The 18438-nt window shown below is 44.2% G+C and overlaps 1 protein-coding gene across 1 annotated transcript in view; it reads left to right on the top strand.

Moving 5' to 3' along the window:
- Nucleotides 1–4759, top strand: part of mlnl (motilin-like) — a 77222-nt gene extending 72463 nt beyond the window's left edge. Inside the window, exons 3-5 of the mRNA XM_072437735.1 lie at nucleotides 2146–2232; nucleotides 4591–4687; nucleotides 4752–4759. Coding sequence (XP_072293836.1) covers nucleotides 2146–2232; nucleotides 4591–4687; nucleotides 4752–4759 — 192 coding nt within the window. The remainder of the gene's footprint in view (nucleotides 1–2145; nucleotides 2233–4590; nucleotides 4688–4751) is intronic.
- The last annotated feature ends 13679 nt before the right edge of the window (nucleotides 4760–18438 follow it).

The following is an 18438-nucleotide window of genomic DNA, read 5'->3' as shown; positions in this document are numbered from 1 at the left end:
AAGCTCTGAGACTCTAAGCTCTGAGACTCTAAAGCTCTGAGACTCTAAAGCTCTGAGACTCTAAAGCTCTGAGACTCTAAAGCTCTGAGACTCTGAAGCTCTGAGACTCTATGCTCTGAGACTCTAAAGCTCTGAGACTCTAAGCTCTGAGACTCTAAAGCTCTGAGACTCTAAAGCTCTGAGACTCTAAGCTCTGAGACTCTAAAGCTCTGAGACTCTAAAGCTCTGAGACTCTAAAGCTCTGAGACTCTAAGCTCTGAGACTCTAAAGCTCTGAGACTCTAAAGCTCTGAGACTCTAAAGCTCTGAGACTCTAAAGCTCTGAAACTCTAAAGCTCTGAGACTCTAAGCTCTGAGACTCTAAAGCTCTGAGACTCTGAAGCTCTGAGACTCTAAGCTCTGAGACTCTAAAGCTCTGAGACTCTAAGCTCTGAGACTCTAAAGCTTTGAGACTCTAAAGCTCTGAGACTCTAAAGCTCTGAGACTCTAAAGCTCTGAGACTTTAAAGCTCTGAGACTCTAAAGCTCTGAGACTCTAAGCTCTGAGACTCTAAAGCTCTGAGACTCTAAAGCTCTGAGACTCTAAAGCTCTGAGACTCTAAAGCTCTGAGACTCTGAAGCTCTGAGACTCTAAGCTCTGAGACTCTAAGCTCTGAGACTCTAAAGCTCTGAGACTCTAAAGCTCTGAGACTCTAAGCTCTGAGACTCTAAAGCTCTGAGACTCTAAAGCTCTGAGACTCTAAAGCTCTGAGACTCTAAGCTCTGAGACTCTAAAGCTCTGAGACTCTAAGCTCTGAGACTCTAAAGCTCTGAGACTCTAAAGCTCTTAGACTCTAAGCTCTGAGACTCTAAAGCTCTGAGACTCTAAAGCTCTGAGACTCTAAGCTCTGAGACTCTAAGCTCTGAGACTCTAAAGCTCTGAGACTCTAAAGCTCTGCGACTCTAAAGCTCTGAGACTCTAAGCTCTGAGACTCTGAAGCTCTGAGACTCTGAAGCTCTGAGACTCTGAAGCTCTGAGACTCTAAAGCTCTGAGACTCTAAGCTCTGAGACTCTAAGCTCTGAGACTCTAAAGCTCTGAGACTCTATGCTCTGAGACTCTAAGCTCTGAGACTCTAAAGCTCTGAGACTCTAAAGCTCTGAGACTCTAAGCTCTGAGACTCTAAAGCTCTGAGACTCTAAAGCTCTGAGACTCTAAAGCTCTGAGACTCTAAAGCTCTGAAACTCTAAAGCTCTGAGACTCTAAGCTCTGAGACTCTAAAGCTCTGAGACTCTGAAGCTCTGAGACTCTAAGCTCTGAGACTCTAAAGCTCTGAGACTCTAAGCTCTGAGACTCTAAAGCTTTGAGACTCTAAAGCTCTGAGACTCTAAAGCTCTGAGACTCTAAAGCTCTGAGACTTTAAAGCTCTGAGACTCTAAAGCTCTGAGACTCTAAGCTCTGAGACTCTAAAGCTCTGAGACTCTAAAGCTCTGAGACTCTAAAGCTCTGAGACTCTAAAGCTCTGAGACTCTGAAGCTCTGAGACTCTAAGCTCTGAGACTCTAAGCTCTGAGACTCTAAAGCTCTGAGACTCTAAAGCTCTGAGACTCTAAGCTCTGAGACTCTAAAGCTCTGAGACTCTAAAGCTCTGAGACTCTAAAGCTCTGAGACTCTAAGCTCTGAGACTCTAAAGCTCTGAGACTCTAAGCTCTGAGACTCTAAAGCTCTGAGACTCTAAAGCTCTTAGACTCTAAGCTCTGAGACTCTAAAGCTCTGAGACTCTAAAGCTCTGAGACTCTAAGCTCTGAGACTCTAAGCTCTGAGACTCTAAAGCTCTGAGACTCTAAGCTCTGAGACTCTAAAGCTCTGAGACTCTAAAGCTCTGAGACTCTGAAGCTCTGAGACTCTAAAGCTCTGAGACTCTAAGCTCTGAGACTCTAAGCTCTGAGACTCTAAAGCTCTGAGACTCTGAAGCTCTGAGACTCTAAAGCTCTGAGACTCTAAAGCTCTGAGACTCTAAAGCTCTGAGACTAAAGCTCTGAGACTCTAAAGCTCTGAGACTCTGAAGCTCTGAGACTCTGAAGCTCTGAGACTCCAAAGCTCTGAGACTCTAAAGCTCTGAGACTCTAAAGCTCTGAGACTCTAAAGCTCTTAAACACTTGTTTTTCAGGAGCGAGAAGGAAAGAAAGACATGGAGCCTCGATCTGAAGATGAACCGACTCTGGAAGTGACACAAGAACAAGGAACCGAGCCTCAAGTGAGACGTGCTCCTCAGAACCAGAACCAGAACCAGAACCAGAACCAGAACCAGAACCAGAACCAGAACTAGAACTAGAACCAGAACTAGAACTAGAACTAGAACTAGAACTAGAACTAGAACTAGAACTAGAACTAGAATGATAATGATGACAAGAAACAGTAAAACAATGAGTCAAAAATATGTAGAAAAATTTACAGTTGAGTTACATATGTAGTGCAAAAGGGGAGTGGCCTCCTGCCTGAGGGGAGTGGCCTCCTGCCTGAGGGGAGCGGCCTCCTGCCTGAGGGGAGTGGCCTCCTGCCTGAGGGGAGTGGCCTCCTTTCTGAGGGGAGTGGCCTCCTGCCTGAGGGGAGTGGCCTCCTGCCTGAGGGGAGGGGCCTCCTGCCTGAGGGGAGGGGCCTCCTGCAGAGATGGAACTCTGCAGCCGATCACCTTGTAGTCTCTGTTTGTCCCTGTCTGTGGCTCCAGCGTACCACACCGTGATGGAGGAGGTGATGGAGGAGGTGATGGAGGAGGTGATGGAGGAGGTGATGGAGGAGGTGATGGAGGAGGTGATGGAAGAGGTAATGGAGGAGGTAATGGAGGAGGTGATGGAGGAGGTGATGGAGGAGGTGATGGAGGAGGTGATGGAGGAGGTGATGGAGGAGGTGATGGAGGAGGTGATGGAAGAGGTAATGGAGGAGGTAATGGAGGAGGTGATGGAGGAGGTGATGGAGGAGGTGATGGAGGAGGTGATGGAGGAGGTGATGGAGGAGGTGATGGAGGAGGTGCACCATCATCTCCGCTGCAGCTTTGCTTTCCTGGGTGATGGAGGCTCCTCCCACTTGAGGTCCTGGTGATGGAGGCTCCTCCCACTTGAGGTCCTGGGTGATGGAGGCTCCTCCCACTTGAGGTCCTGGGTGATGGAGGCTCCTCCCACTTGAGGTCCTGGTGATGGTGGCTCCTCCCACTTGAGGTCCTGGTGATGGTGGCTCCTCCCACTTGAGGTCCTGGTGATGGTGGCTCCTCCCACTTGAGGTCCTGGTGATGGTGGCTCCTCCCACTTGAGGTCCTGGTGATGGAGGCTCCTCCCACTTGAGGTCCTGGTGATGGAGGCTCCTCCCACTTGAGGTCCTGGTGATGGAGGCTCCTCCCACTTGAGGTCCAGGTGATGGTCGCTCCTCCCACTTGAGGTCCTGGTGATGGTGGCTCCTCCCACTTGAGGTCCTGGTGATGGTGGCTCCTCCCACTTGAGGTCCTGGTGATGGTGGCTCCTCCCACTTGAGGTCCTGGTGATGGTGGCTCCCACTTGAGGTCCTGGTGATGGAGGCTCCTCCCACTTGAGGTCCTGGTGATGGTGGCTCCTCCCACTTGAGGTCCTGGTGATGGTGGCTCCTCCCACTTGAGGTCCTGGTGATGGTGGCTCCTCCCACTTGAGGTCCTGGTGATGGTGGCTCCCACTTGAGGTCCTGGTGATGGTGGCTCCTCCCACTTGAGGTCCCGGGTGATGGTGGCTCCTCCCACTTGAGGTCCTGGTGATGGAGGCTCCTCCCACTTGAGGTCCTGGTGATGGAGGCTCCTCCCACTTGAGGTCCTGGTGATGGAGGCTCCTCCCACTTGAGGTCCTGGTGATGGTGGCTCCTCCCACTTGAGGTCCTGGTGATGGAGGCTCCTCCCACTTGAGGTCCTGGTGATGGTGGCTCCTCCCACTTGAGGTCCTGGTGATGGAGGCTCCTCCCACTTGAGGTCCTGGTGATGGTGGCTCCTCCCACTTGAGGTCCTGGTGATGGTGGCTCCTCCCACTTGAGGTCCTGGTGATGGAGGCTCCCACTGGAGGTCCTGGTGATGGTGGCTCCCACTTGAGGTCCTGGTGATGGTGGCTCCTCCCACTTGAGGTCCTGGTGATGGTGGCTCCTCCCACTTGAGGTCCTGGTGATGGTGGCTCCTCCCACTTGAGGTCCTGGTGATGGAGGCTCCTCCCACTTGAGGTCCTGGTGATGGAGGCCCCCACTTGAGGTCCTGGTGATGGAGGCTCCCACTGGAGGTCCTGGTGATGGAGGCTCCCACTGGAGGTCCTGGTGATGGAGGCCCCCACTTGAGGTCCTGGTGATGGAGGCTCCCACTGGAGGTCCTGGTGATGGTGGTGCAGAGGAGGTGGAGATGGGGGTCTCTGTCTCTGCTCTTCACCCTTTCTCTGCAGTCTTCTCACCTCTTCCTGAGAATGTTCCGCACTTGTCCTTTTCTTGTGCCTCTTTGACCTCTGACGTGGACCATGTGACCTGTGGGACATGTGGGACGTGTGGGACGTGTGGGACGTGTGGGACGTGTGGGACGTGTGGGACGTGGACCATGTGACTGTGTCTGTGTGTCCAGCAGGTGGAGCTCACGGTGCATCTGGCTCCTCGGCAGCTCCATCACTCAGCTCCACTTCTGGAGCAGTTCATGCAGGACATGGTGGAGGAACAGCTGAAAGGTCTGAGTCAAACCAGGTGAAAACTATAGATCAAATGTCTAAATGTTGTTTTGTTTTTCCACAGCCAAATGAAGAAGAAAAGAAGAAATCATTTAATAAAAAATATATTCTACAAAAAACACAGTTTGTTATTTGTCCAAAACACAACATAAATTAAAAAAATGTAGTCCTGGTTTAGTCCTGGTTTAGTCCTGGTTTAGTCTTGGTTTGGTCTTGATTTAGTCTTTGTTTAGTCCTGGTTTAGTCCTGGTTTAGTCCTGGTTTAGACCTGGTTTAGTCTTGGTTTAGTCTTGGTTTAGTGCTGGTTTAGTCCTGGTTTAGTCTTGGTTTAGTCCTGGTTTAGTCCTGGTTTAGTCTTGGTTTGGTCTTGATTTAGTCTTTGTTTAGTCCTGGTTTAGTCCTGGTTTAGTCCTGGTTTAGACCTGGTTTAGTCTTGGTTTAGTCTTGGTTTAGTGCTGGTTTAGTCTTGTTTTAGTCTTGGTTTAGTCCTGGTTTAGTCTTGGTTTAGTCCTGGTTTAGTCCTGGTTTAGTCCTGGTTTAGTTTTGGTTTAGACTTGGTTTAGTCCTGGTTTAGTCCTGGTTTAGTCATGGTTTAGTCTTGGTTTAGTCCAGGTTTAGTCTTGGTTTAGTCCTGGTTTAGTCCTGGTTTAGTCTTGGTTTAGTCTTGTTTAGTCTTGGTTTAGTTCAGGTTTAGTCTTGGTTTAGTCCTGGTTTAGTCCTGGTTTAGTCTTGGTTTAGTCCTGGTTTAGTCCTGGTTTAGTCCTGGTTTAGTCTTGGTTTAGTCCTGGTTTAGTCCTGGTTTAGTCTTGGTTTAGTCCTGGTTTAGTCCTGGTTTAGTCCTGGTTTAGTCCTGGTTTAGTCTTGGTTCAGTCTTGGTTTAGTCTTGGTTTAGTCCTGGTTTAGTCTTGGTTTAGTCCTGGTTTAGTCCTGGTTTAGTCCTGGTTTAGTCCTGGTTTAGTTTTGGTTTAGTCCTGGTTTAGTATTGGTTTAGTCCTGGTTTAGTCTTGGTTTAGTCCAGGTTTAGTCCTGGTTTAGTCCTGGTTTAGTCTTGGTTTAGTCTTGGTTTAGTCTTGGTTTAGTCTTGGTTTAGTTCAGGTTTAGTCCTGGTTTAGTCCTGGTTTAGTCTTGGTTTAGTCTTGGTTTAGACCTGGTTTAGTCCTGGTTTAGTCTTGGTTTAGTCTTGGTTTAGACCTGGTTTAGTCCTGGTTTAGTCTTGGTTCAGTCTTGGTTTAGTCCTGGTTTAGTCCTGGTTTAGTCCTGGTTTAGTCCTGGTTTAGTCCTGGTTTAGTCCTGGTTTAGTTTTGGTTTAGTCCTGGTTTAGTCCTGGTTTAGTCCTGGTTTAGTCCTGGTTTAGACCTGGTTTAGTCTTGGTTTAGTCCAGGTTTAGTCTTGGTTTAGTCCTGGTTTAGTCCTGGTTTAGTCCTGGTTTAGTTTTGGTTTAGTCCTGGTTTAGTCCTGGTTTAGTCCTGGTTTAGACCTGGTTTAGTCTTGGTTTAGTCCAGGTTTAGTCTTGGTTTAGTCCTGGTTTAGTCCTGGTTTATTCCTGGTTTAGTTTTGTTTTAGTCCTGGTTTAGTCCTGGTTTAGTCCTGGTTTAGACCTGGTTTAGTCTTGGTTTAGTCCAGGTTTAGTCTTGGTTTAGTCCAGGTTTAGTCTTGGTTTAGTCCAGGTTTAGTCTTGGTTTAGTCACTTCTGTTTGCAGAACAGTCGATCTTTGTTGCAGTAAAAGCAGAAAAAACAGATAAAAACTGGTGTTTGGCTCGAGTTTAATATTAGTTCTTGAACTCAACAGTTTCAAGAACAAGCAGGAGACAAAGAACAAGCAGGAGACAAAGAACAAACAGGAGACAAAGAACAAGCAGGAGGCAAAGAACAAGCAGGAGACAAAGAACAAGCAGGAGACAAAGAACAAGCAGGAGACAAAGAACAAACAGGAGACAAAGAACAAGCAGGAGACAAAGAACAAGCAGGAGACAAAGAACAAACAGGAGACAAAGAACAAGCAGGAGACAAAGAACAAGCAGGAGACAAAGAACAAGCAGGAGACAAAGAACAAGCAGCACGGAAGTATTTCAACACAACTGATGCAGTGAGCGGCTTCTCATGTGTGAAACAACCATGTTAAATACAAAACCCGTGGTCATGGAAAAGATGTGTGAGAAGAATCAGATCACATGACATCAGCAGAGAAGAAGATCTGTGTGAGGAACAATGACACTCTGAAGATCTGTGTGAGGAACAATGACACGCTGAAGATCTGTGTGAGGAACAATGACACACTGAAGATCTGTGTGAGGAACAATGACACTGAAGATCTGTGTGAGGAACAATGACACTGAAGATCTGTGTGAGGAACAATGACACTGAAGATCTGTGTGAGGAACAATGACACGCTGAAGATCTGTGTGAGGAACAATGACACACTGAAGATCTGTGTGAGGAACAATGACACACTGAAGATCTGTGTGAGGAACAATGACACACTGAAGATCTGTGTGAGGAACAATGACACTCTGAAGATCTGTGTGAGGAACAATGACACACTGAAGATCTGTGTGAGGAACAATGACACGCTGAAGATCTGTGTGAGGAACAATGACACACTGAAGATCTGTGTGAGGAACAATGACACACTGAAGATCTGTGTGAGGAACAATGACACACTGAAGATCTGTGTGAGGAACAATGACACTGAAGATCTGTGTGAGGAACAATGACACACTGAAGATCTGTGTGAGGAACAATGACACACTGAAGATCTGTGTGAGGAACAATGACACACTGAAGATCTGTGTGAGGAACAATGACACACTGAAGATCTGTGTGAGGAACAATGACACTGAAGATCTGTGTGAGGAACAATGACACTGAAGTGAAAGTGTGATCACAGATAAAGGTCCAACAATTATTCGAGGTGTTGAAACTTTTTTAGGACAGACAATGAATTTTGGGCCAATGCTTCAAATACAAATACAAAATTAAAGCCGCAAGCGGCATCCAACGGCCCTCGCGGGCCGCCGGCCTTCGACTCTGCACTTTTGACTTGATAAAGATGGCGCCCTTATTGTGTTGAATTAAAAAAGAACTTGACAGACGGTGACACATTGGACATGGCCAATCCAGTGCAAATCAACACAAGTGTCAGTCAAATGTGCTGCTCCGCCGCACAGAGACCGTGACACTTGGAATAAAAATATGGATAACTTTTGATGCCCCGCTTGTGTAGATGATTTTCCCCAAATATGAACTTGATCGGGTATTCGCCCTAGGAGGAGTTCGTTAAAGTGTGAAGCGTAAAAATGTGGTCATTTTAGAGATTTTGCAGTGTCCCCATAGGGATAACATGGGATGTTTCTGTCATCGCTACGGTTACGCCGTACAAAATATGACTTTGGCTCTCATACTTTTATGATCAGGATGGCAAATTAGAATTTTGTTCAAAATATCATGTCATTTGGAAAAACTCTATTGTTTATAGGCCACTCTGAAGGCCAAATAGTCAGAATTCTGGGAAACGTTTGCGGCTCCGTCGCACAGAGACCGTAAAAGTTATCCTCAAAATTTGGATAACTTTAGATGCTCCACTTGTCTAGAGGACGTACACCGATTTTGAGGTTGGTGGGCAAAACGCACTAGGAGGAGTTCGTTAAAGTGTGAAACATAAAAATGTGGTAATTTGAGAGATTTGGTGGTATTCCCATAGGGATAACATGGGAGGTTTCTGTCATCGCTACGACTACGGCGTAAAAATTAAGGCATTTGTCTCATTGGCTTTTGTGATCGGGACGGCAAAATAGAATTTTGGGTAAAGTTTAGAACATTTTGGTAAAACTAATATTTGACCTTCAATGTTAATTCAAAGGTCACTCTGTAGGGGGCGCTATCGCGCCCATTTCAATTTTGTCAGCCTAAACTGGTCCAAACTAGAAAGTTTAACAACTGATTCAAATTTGGTCCAAATCGGACTCGTTTTGATCAAATGGGAGCAATTTTTAGATTAGCAATATCCCAAAATAAGTTGTCCAACTTTGCGGCTGCGCCGCACACAGACCGTAAAAGGTATCTCAAAAAATTGAATAACTTTAGATGCCCCACTTGTCCAGAGGACGTACGCCGATTTTGAAGTTGGTGGGCAAAACGCCCTAGGAGGAGTTCGTCAAAGTTTGACGTAAACAAAATGGCTAACACAGCGTGTTTTCATTTTCAAAGGAAGATGGCGGCCATAGGGTAAGTCTGGGGGCGTGGCCACAATAATATTTGTTTTTTGTCCTCACAAGAGGAATGCGTGTCCCGAATTTCGTAGCTCTACGACAAAGTTGACCTCGGGGCGTCTCCCATAGGCGCAAATGGCCCAGAAAAAACAAAATTTTTCGCCGATTCTGAATTTTGGGTAAAGTTTGGTGAGTTTTTGAGCATGTTCAGGGGGTCAAATAAGAGCTCAAAAAGCAGAAGAACAAGAAAAATAATAAAAATTAAAAAAAATATAGCCGCAAGCGGCAATGATCGGCCCTCGCTACGCCGCCGCCACGCCGCAAGAGGAGGGGGCGCTAACGTGCCCCAATTGTCCTTTTATTACGCCTACTGCTGAATCTGTGACGCTGTCACATCTTCTCACTTTGTTTTACCATCAAAAAGCAATTTTATTTTGAATTCTTGGCAAAATGTGCGGCTCTGCCGCACAGACACCGTGACTCTTTGAATAAAAATGTGGATAACTTTTGATGGTCCACCCCTGAAGATGAGTCTCACCAAATTTCAGGTTAATAGGGCTGACGCCGTGAGGGGGAGGAGTTTGTGAAAGTATAAGGTGTAAACATGTTCTGGCGATTTCCCCATTGGAATAACATGGGAGGTTTCGGTCATCGCTACGGCAACGCCATAACAATTATGACATGGGTCTCATTGACTTTTTTGATGGGGCCAAAATTGAGTTGTGAGTCAAATTTCATATAATTTAGCAAAACTAAACATTTAACCTCCATATAAAATCTGTAGGGGGCGCTGTGGCGCCAAATGAATTTATTTCACCTCAAGTAGGTTTAGGGCAAAGAGTTTAACAACTGATTCTAATTTGTCGCAATTTGGACTTTATCTGCGCAAACGGCAGAAATGTTAAATTTGGGAGATTTCTGAAATTCTAGCTACAGTTTGTGGCTTCGCCGCACAGAGACCGTGACAGGGTCAATGTAATTTGGATAACTTTTGATGTCCCACTCCTCAGTAGCATTTTCACCAAATTTCAGCTTTTTAGGGCCAACGCCCTGGGAGGAGTTCAAAAACTCCGAAGTCATGCTTAGCCATTTTTGAAGCAATATGGCCGACATTTGGTTGCGTTGCCGTAATAATATTTTTTACTTCTCTTGTCACCATCTACCTCTGCGCCAAATTTCATGATTCTACGATCAGATTTTTTTTGGGTCATTTCCAATCTCTCAATGCATTTTTGGTACATTTGGGGGCGCTGACGCGCCAATTTTTTAAATTTTAGAAAAAGGAAATAGCCAGAATGTAGAGAGGCACAATTTTTAGAGGTGTGCAAATTTTTGTGACTTTTCGTCAATGTTCACTGGGTGATGTAAAGTGCTCGTTTAGTGCGCACTTTTGCACGGGCTTCGCCCGTTTACAACGGTAATGTTCCATTTTCCTACTACTAATTAGTATGCACGGGGCGTGCATGAGTGAAGGAGTGCGTTAGTGAGTGTTTGGAAGTGGGCGAGCGCTTCACGCTCGATTTCGTGCGCACTTTCGCAGCCGTGCTTCGCACGGCCTTACGAGATTAATAGGCCTCTCGCCAGCTTGTGGCGCTCGGGCCTAATTAAAGCCGCAAGCGGCATCCGGCCTTCCGACTCTGCGCTTTCGACTTGATAAAAATGGCGCCCTTATTGTGTGTTGAATTAAAAAAGAACTTGACAGACGGCGACACATTGGACATGGCCAATCCAGTGCAAATCAACACAAGTGTCACCGCCGGTCTCTGTGCCGCCATGGGGTGGAATCATCATTACGAGCGCTTACGCGCTCGTCCCTCCCTTTCCCGTCGGGGATCCCCGCCCACTCCCCATAGACTTCCATTGATTTGAGCAGATACAAGCATGGCCCATGCCTGCGGCATGGACTCTCGCGTACAGGACGATGCCAGGAGGGTTTTTGGAGGAATGCAGCGCTATTTCTGTCATAGCAGGAGTAAGTATGCATGATCCATGCCTTCGGCATGGGCTAGTTCACTGTACTTGCCAGGGGCGACGGGGTACCGCTGCGCCCGCATGTTTGGTCAGACAGTTGCGGGAGCAATAGGCCCTCCGCCCTGCTGGGGCTCGGGCCTAATAAAGGGGGGACCAAGCACAGCCCTGTCTGACCCCTCTGTCCAGAGTCAGTTCATTTTACTTCTTGATGTTGGACCATCGTAAAGAGCCTCAGTTAAATGTGTTCATCACTTTAAAGAAATAAGTCCAGACTTATTCTTCCATCTTTGTTTAGTTGTGTTTGTGTGTGTCTCATTGTGTGTAAAGATGGTCTTATGTCGTCTTGTGTGTGTCTCATTGTGTGTAAAGATGGTCTTATGTCCTCTTGTGTGTGTCTCATTGTGTGTAAAGATGGTCTTATGTCCTCTTGTGTGTGTCTCATTGTGTGTAAAGATGGTCTTATGTCATCTTGTGTGTGTCTCATTGTGTGTAAAGATGGTCTTATGTCGTCTTGTGTGTGTCTCATTGTGTGTAAAGATGGTCTTATGTCCTCTTGTGTGTGTCTCATTGTGTGTAAAGATGGTCTTATGTCGTCTTGTGTGTGTCTCATTGTGTGTAAAGATGGTCTTATGTCCTCTTGTGTGTGTCTCATTGTGTGTAAAGATGGTCTTATGTCCTCTTGTGTGTGTCTCATTGTGTGTAAAGATGGTCTTATGTCGTCTTGTGTGTGTCTCATTGTGTGTAAAGATGGTCTTATGTCGTCTTGTGTGTGTCTCATTGTGTGTAAAGATGGTCTTATGTCCTCTTGTGTGTGTCTCATTGTGTGTAAAGATGGTCTTATGTCATCTTGTGTGTGTCTCATTGTGTGTAAAGATGGTCTTATGTCCTCTTGTGTGTGTCTCATTGTGTGTAAAGATGGTCTTATGTCCTCTTGTGTGTGTCTCATTGTGTGTAAAGATGGTCTTATGTCGTCTTGTGTGTGTCTCATTGTGTGTAAAGATGGTCTTATGTCCTCTTGTGTGTGTCTCATTGTGTGTAAAGATGGTCTTATGTCGTCTTGTGTGTGTCTCATTGTGTGTAAAGATGGTCTTATGTCCTCTTGTGTGTGTCTCATTGTGTGTAAAGATGGTCTTATGTCCTCTTGTGTGTGTCTCATTGTGTGTAAAGATGGTCTTATGTCGTCTTGTGTGTGTCTCATTGTGTGTAAAGATGGTCTTATGTCCTCTTGTGTGTGTCTCATTGTGTGTAAAGATGGTCTTATGTCCTCTTGTGTGTGTCTCATTGTGTGTAAAGATGGTCTTATGTCGTCTTGTGTGTGTCTCATTGTGTGTAAAGATGGTCTTATGTCCTCTTGTGTGTGTCTCATTGTGTGTAAAGATGGTCTTATGTCATCTTGTGTGTGTCTCATTGTTTGTAAAGATGGTCTTATGTCGTCTTGTGTGTGTCTCATTGTGTGTAAAGATGGTCTTATGTCCTCTTGTGTGTGTCTCATTGTGTGTAAAGATGGTCTTATGTCGTCTTGTGTGTGTCTCATTGTGTGTAAAGATGGTCTTATGTCCTCTTGTGTGTGTCTCATTGTGTGTAAAGATGGTCTTATGTCGTCTTGTGTGTGTCTCATTGTGTGTAAAGATGGTCTTATGTCGTCTTGTGTGTGTCTCATTGTGTGTAAAGATGGTCTTATGTCCTCTTGTGTGTGTCTCATTGTGTGTAAAGATGGTCTTATGTCGTCTTGTGTGTGTCTCATTGTGTGTAAAGATGGTCTTATGTCCTCTTGTGTGTGTCTCATTGTGTGTAAAGATGGTCTTATGTCCTCTTGTGTGTGTCTCATTGTGTGTAAAGATGGTCTTATGTCGTCTTGTGTGTGTCTCATTGTGTGTAAAGATGGTCTTATGTCGTCTTGTGTGTGTCTCATTGTGTGTAAAGATGGTCTTATGTCGTCTTGTGTGTGTCTCATTGTGTGTAAAGATGGTCTTATGTCGTCTTGTGTGTGTCTCATTGTGTGTAAAGATGGTCTTATGTCCTCTTGTGTGTGTCTCATTGTGTGTAAAGATGGTCTTATGTCCTCTTGTGTGTGTCTCATTGTGTGTAAAGATGGTCTTATGTCCTCTTGTGTGTGTCTCATTGTGTGTAAAGATGGTCTTATGTCCTCTTGTGTGTGTCTCATTGTGTGTAAAGATGGTCTTATGTCGTCTTGTGTGTGTCTCATTGTGTGTAAAGATGGTCTTATGTCCTCTTGTGTGTGTCTCATTGTGTGTAAAGATGGTCTTATGTCCTCTTGTGTGTGTCTCATTGTGTGTAAAGATGGTCTTATGTCGTCTTGTGTGTGTCTCATTGTGTGTAAAGATGGTCTTATGTCCTCTTGTGTGTGTCTCATTGTGTGTAAAGATGGTCTTATGTCGTCTTGTGTGTGTCTCATTGTGTGTAAAGATGGTCTTATGTCCTCTTGTGTGTGTCTCATTGTGTGTAAAGATGGTCTTATGTCGTCTTGTGTGTCTCATTGTGTGTAAAGATGGTCTTATGTCCTCTTGTGTGTGTCTCATTGTGTGTAAAGATGGTCTTATGTCGTCTTGTGTGTGTTTCATTGTGTGTAAAGATGGTCTTATGTCGTCTTGTGTGTCTCATTGTGTGTAAAGATGGTCTTATGTCCTCTTGTGTGTGTCTCATTGTGTATAAAGATGGTCTTATGTCGTCTTGTGTGTGTCTCATTGTGTGTAAAGATGGTCTTATGTCCTCTTGTGTGTGTCTCATTGTGTGTAAAGATGGTCTTGTGTCGTCTTGTATGCGTCTCATTGTGTGTAAAGATGGTCTTATGTCGTCTTGTGTGTGTCTCATTGTGTGTAAAGATGGTCTTATGTCGTCTTGTGTGTGTCTCATTGTGTGTAAAGATGGTCTTATATCGTCTTGTGTGTGTCTCATTGTGTGTAAAGATGGTCTTATGTCGTCTTGTGTGTGTCTCATTGTGTGTAAAGATGGTCTTATGTCGTCTTGTGTGTGTCTCATTGTGTGTAAAGATGGTCTTATGTCCTCTTGTGTGTGTCTCATTGTGTGTAAAGATGGTCTTATGTCGTCTTGTATGTGTCTCATTGTGTGTAAAGATGGTCTTATGTCCTCTTGTGTGTGTCTCATTGTGTGTAAAGATGGTCTTATGTCCTCTTGTGTGTGTCTCATTGTGTGTAAAGATGGTCTTATGTCGTCTTGTGTGTGTCTCATTGTGTGTAAAGATGGTCTTATGTCCTCTTGTGTGTGTCTCATTGTGTGTAAAGATGGTCTTATGTCGTCTTGTGTGTGTCTCATTGTGTGTAAAGATGGTCTTATGTCCTCTTGTGTGTGTCTCATTGTGTGTAAAGATGGTCTTATGTCGTCTTGTGTGTCTCATTGTGTGTAAAGATGGTCTTATGTCCTCTTGTGTGTGTCTCATTGTGTGTAAAGATGGTCTTATGTCCTCTTGTGTGTGTCTCATTGTGTGTAAAGATGGTCTTATGTCCTCTTGTGTGTGTCTCATTGTGTGTAAAGATGGTCTTATGTCCTCTTGTGTGTGTCTCATTGTGTGTAAAGATGGTCTTATGTCGTCTTGTGTGTGTCTCATTGTGTGTAAAGATGGTCTTATGTCCTCTTGTGTGTGTCTCATTGTGTGTAAAGATGGTCTTATGTCCTCTTGTGTGTGTCTCATTGTGTGTAAAGATGGTCTTATGTCGTCTTGTGTGTGTCTCATTGTGTGTAAAGATGGTCTTATGTCCTCTTGTGTGTGTCTCATTGTGTGTAAAGATGGTCTTATGTCCTCTTGTGTGTGTCTCATTGTGTGTAAAGATGGTCTTATGTCCTCTTGTGTGTGTCTCATTGTGTGTAAAGATGGTCTTATGTCATCTTGTGTGTGTCTCATTGTGTGTAAAGATGGTCTTATGTCGTCTTGTGTGTGTCTCATTGTGTGTAAAGATGGTCTTATGTCCTCTTGTGTGTGTCTCATTGTGTGTAAAGATGGTCTTATGTCGTCTTGTGTGTGTCTCATTGTGTGTAAAGATGGTCTTATGTCCTCTTGTGTGTGTCTCATTGTGTGTAAAGATGGTCTTATGTCCTCTTGTGTGTGTCTCATTGTGTGTAAAGATGGTCTTATGTCGTCTTGTGTGTGTCTCATTGTGTGTAAAGATGGTCTTATGTCGTCTTGTGTGTGTCTCATTGTGTGTAAAGATGGTCTTATGTCCTCTTGTGTGTGTCTCATTGTGTGTAAAGATGGTCTTATGTCCTCTTGTGTGTGTCTCATTGTGTGTAAAGATGGTCTTATGTCGTCTTGTGTGTGTCTCATTGTGTGTAAAGATGGTCTTATGTCGTCTTGTGTGTGTCTCATTGTGTGTAAAGATGGTCTTATGTCGTCTTGTATGTGTCTCATTGTGTGTAAAGATGGTCTTATGTCGTCTTGTGTGTGTCTCATTGTGTGTAAAGATAGTCTTATGTCGTCTTGTGTGTGTCTCATTGTGTGTAAAGATGGTCTTATGTCGTCTCTTGTGTGTTTCATTGTGTGTAAAGATGGTCTTATGTCCTCTTGTGTGTGTCTCATTGTGTGTAAAGATGGTCTTATGTCGTCTTGTGTGTGTCTCATTGTGTGTAAAGATGGTCTTATGTCCTCTTGTGTGTGTCTCATTGTGTGTAAAGATGGTCTTATGTCGTCTTGTGTGTGTCTCATTGTGTGTAAAGATGGTCTTATGTCCTCTTGTGTGTGTCTCATTGTGTGTAAAGATGGTCTTATGTCCTCTTGTGTGTGTCTCATTGTGTGTAAAGATGGTCTTATGTCGTCTTGTGTGTGTCTCATTGTGTGTAAAGATGGTCTTATGTCGTCTTGTGTGTGTCTCATTGTGTGTAAAGATGGTCTTATGTCGTCTTGTGTGTGTCTCACTGTGTGTAAAGATGGTCTTATGTCCTCTTGTGTGTGTCTCATTGTGTGTAAAGATGGTCTTATGTCCTCTTGTGTGTGTCTCATTGTGTGTAAAGATGGTCTTATGTCCTCTTGTGTGTGTCTCATTGTGTGTAAAGATGGTCTTATGTCCTCTTGTGTGTGTCTCATTGTGTGTAAAGATGGTCTTATGTCGTCTTGTGTGTGTCTCATTGTGTGTAAAGATGGTCTTATGTCCTCTTGTGTGTGTCTCATTGTGTGTAAAGATGGTCTTATGTCCTCTTGTGTGTGTCTCATTGTGTGTAAAGATGGTCTTATGTCGTCTTGTGTGTGTCTCATTGTGTGTAAAGATGGTCTTATGTCCTCTTGTGTGTGTCTCATTGTGTGTAAAGATGGTCTTATGTCGTCTTGTGTGTGTCTCATTGTGTGTAAAGATGGTCTTATGTCCTCTTGTGTGTGTCTCATTGTGTGTAAAGATGGTCTTATGTCGTCTTGTGTGTGTCTCATTGTGTGTAAAGATGGTCTTATGTCCTCTTGTGTGTGTCTCATTGTGTGTAAAGATGGTCTTATGTCGTCTTGTGTGTGTTTCATTGTGTGTAAAGATGGTCTTATGTCGTCTTGTGTGTCTCATTGTGTGTAAAGATGGTCTTATGTCCTCTTGTGTGTGTCTCATTGTGTGTAAAGATGGTCTTATGTCGTCTTGTGTGTGTTTCATTGTGTGTAAAGATGGTCTTATGTCGTCTTGTGTGTCTCATTGTGTGTAAAGATGGTCTTATGTCCTCTTGTGTGTGTCTCATTGTGTATAAAGATGGTCTTATGTCGTCTTGTGTGTGTCTCATTGTGTGTAAAGATGGTCTTATGTCCTCTTGTGTGTGTCTCATTGTGTGTAAAGATGTTCTTGTGTCGTCTTGTATGCGTCTCATTGTGTGTAAAGATGGTCTTATGTCCTCTTGTGTGTGTCATTGTGTGTAAAGATGGTCTCATGTCGTCTTGTGTGTGTCTCATTGTGTGTAAAGATGGTCTTATGTCGTCTTGTGTGTGTCTCATTGTGTGTAAAGATGGTCTTATATCGTCTTGTGTGTGTCTCATTGTGTGTAAAGATGGTCTTATGTCGTCTTGTGTGTGTCTCATTGTGTGTAAAGATGGTCTTATGTCCTCTTGTGTGTGTCTCATTGTGTGTAAAGATGGTCTTATGTCGTCTTGTGTGTGTCTCATTGTGTGTAAAGATGGTCTTATGTCGTCTTGTGTGTCTCATTGTGTGTAAAGATGGTCTTATGTCGTCTTGTGTGTGTCTCATTGTGTGTAAAGATGGTCTTATGTCGTCTTGTGTGTGTCTCATTGTGTGTAAAGATGGTCTTATGTCGTCTTGTGTGTGTCTCATTGTGTGTAAAGATGGTCTTATGTCGTCTTGTGTGTGTCTCATTGTGTGTAAAGATGGTCTTATGTCGTCTTGTGTGTGTCTCATTGTGTGTAAAGATGGTCTTATGTCCTCTTGTGTGTGTCTCATTGTGTGTAAAGATGGTCTTATGTCGTCTTGTGTGTGTTTCATTGTGTGTAAAGATGGTCTTATGTCGTCTTGTGTGTCTCATTGTGTGTAAAGATGGTCTTATGTCCTCTTGTGTGTGTCTCATTGTGTATAAAGATGGTCTTATGTTGTCTTGTGTGTGTCTCATTGTGTGTAAAGATGGTCTTATGTCCTCTTGTGTGTGTCTCATTGTGTGTAAAGATGGTCTTGTGTCGTCTTGTATGCGTCTCATTGTGTGTAAAGATGGTCTTATGTCGTCTTGTGTGTGTCTCATTGTGTGTAAAGATGGTCTTATATCGTCTTGTGTGTGTCTCATTGTGTGTAAAGATGGTCTTATGTCGTCTTGTGTGTGTCTCATTGTGTGTAAAGATGGTCTTATATCGTCTTGTGTGTGTCTCATTGTGTGTAAAGATGGTCTTATGTCGTCTTGTGTGTGTCTCATTGTGTGTAAAGATGGTCTTATGTCGTCTTGTGTGTGTCTCATTGTGTGTAAAGATGGTCTTATGTCCTCTTGTGTGTGTCTCATTGTGTGTAAAGATGGTCTTATGTCGTCTTGTGTGTGTCTCATTGTGTGTAAAGATGGTCTTATGTCGTCTTGTGTGTCTCATTGTGTGTAAAGATGGTCTTATGTCGTCTTGTGTGTGTCTCATTGTGTGTAAAGATGGTCTTATGTCGTCTTGTGTGTGTCTCATTGTGTGTAAAGATGGTCTTATGTCGTCTTGTGTGTGTCTCATTGTGTGTAAAGATGGTCTTATGTCGTCTTGTATGTGTCTCATTGTGTGTAAAGATGGTCTTATGTCGTCTTGTGTGTGTCTCATTGTGTGTAAAGATAGTCTTATGTCGTCTTGTGTGTGTCTCATTGTGTGTAAAGATGGTCTTATGTCGTCTCTTGTGTGTTTCATTGTGTGTAAAGATGGTCTTATGTCGTCTTGTGTGTGTCTCATTGTGTGTAAAGATGGTCTTATGTCCTCTTGTGTGTGTCTCATTGTGTGTAAAGATGGTCTTATGTCGTCTTGTGTGTGTCTCATTGTGTGTAAAGATGGTCTTATGTCCTCTTGTGTGTGTCTCATTGTGTGTAAAGATGGTCTTATGTCCTCTTGTGTGTGTCTCATTGTGTGTAAAGATGGTCTTATGTCCTCTTGTGTGTGTCTCATTGTGTGT

Source organism: Eucyclogobius newberryi, unplaced genomic scaffold (assembly GCF_026437365.1).
Source record: "Eucyclogobius newberryi isolate DKJ021-1_F unplaced genomic scaffold, fEucNew1.0.hap1 SCAF_85, whole genome shotgun sequence".
NCBI classification, from domain to species: Eukaryota; Metazoa; Chordata; class Actinopteri; order Gobiiformes; family Gobiidae; genus Eucyclogobius; species Eucyclogobius newberryi.
This window is presented reverse-complemented; position numbering and strand designations above follow the sequence as displayed.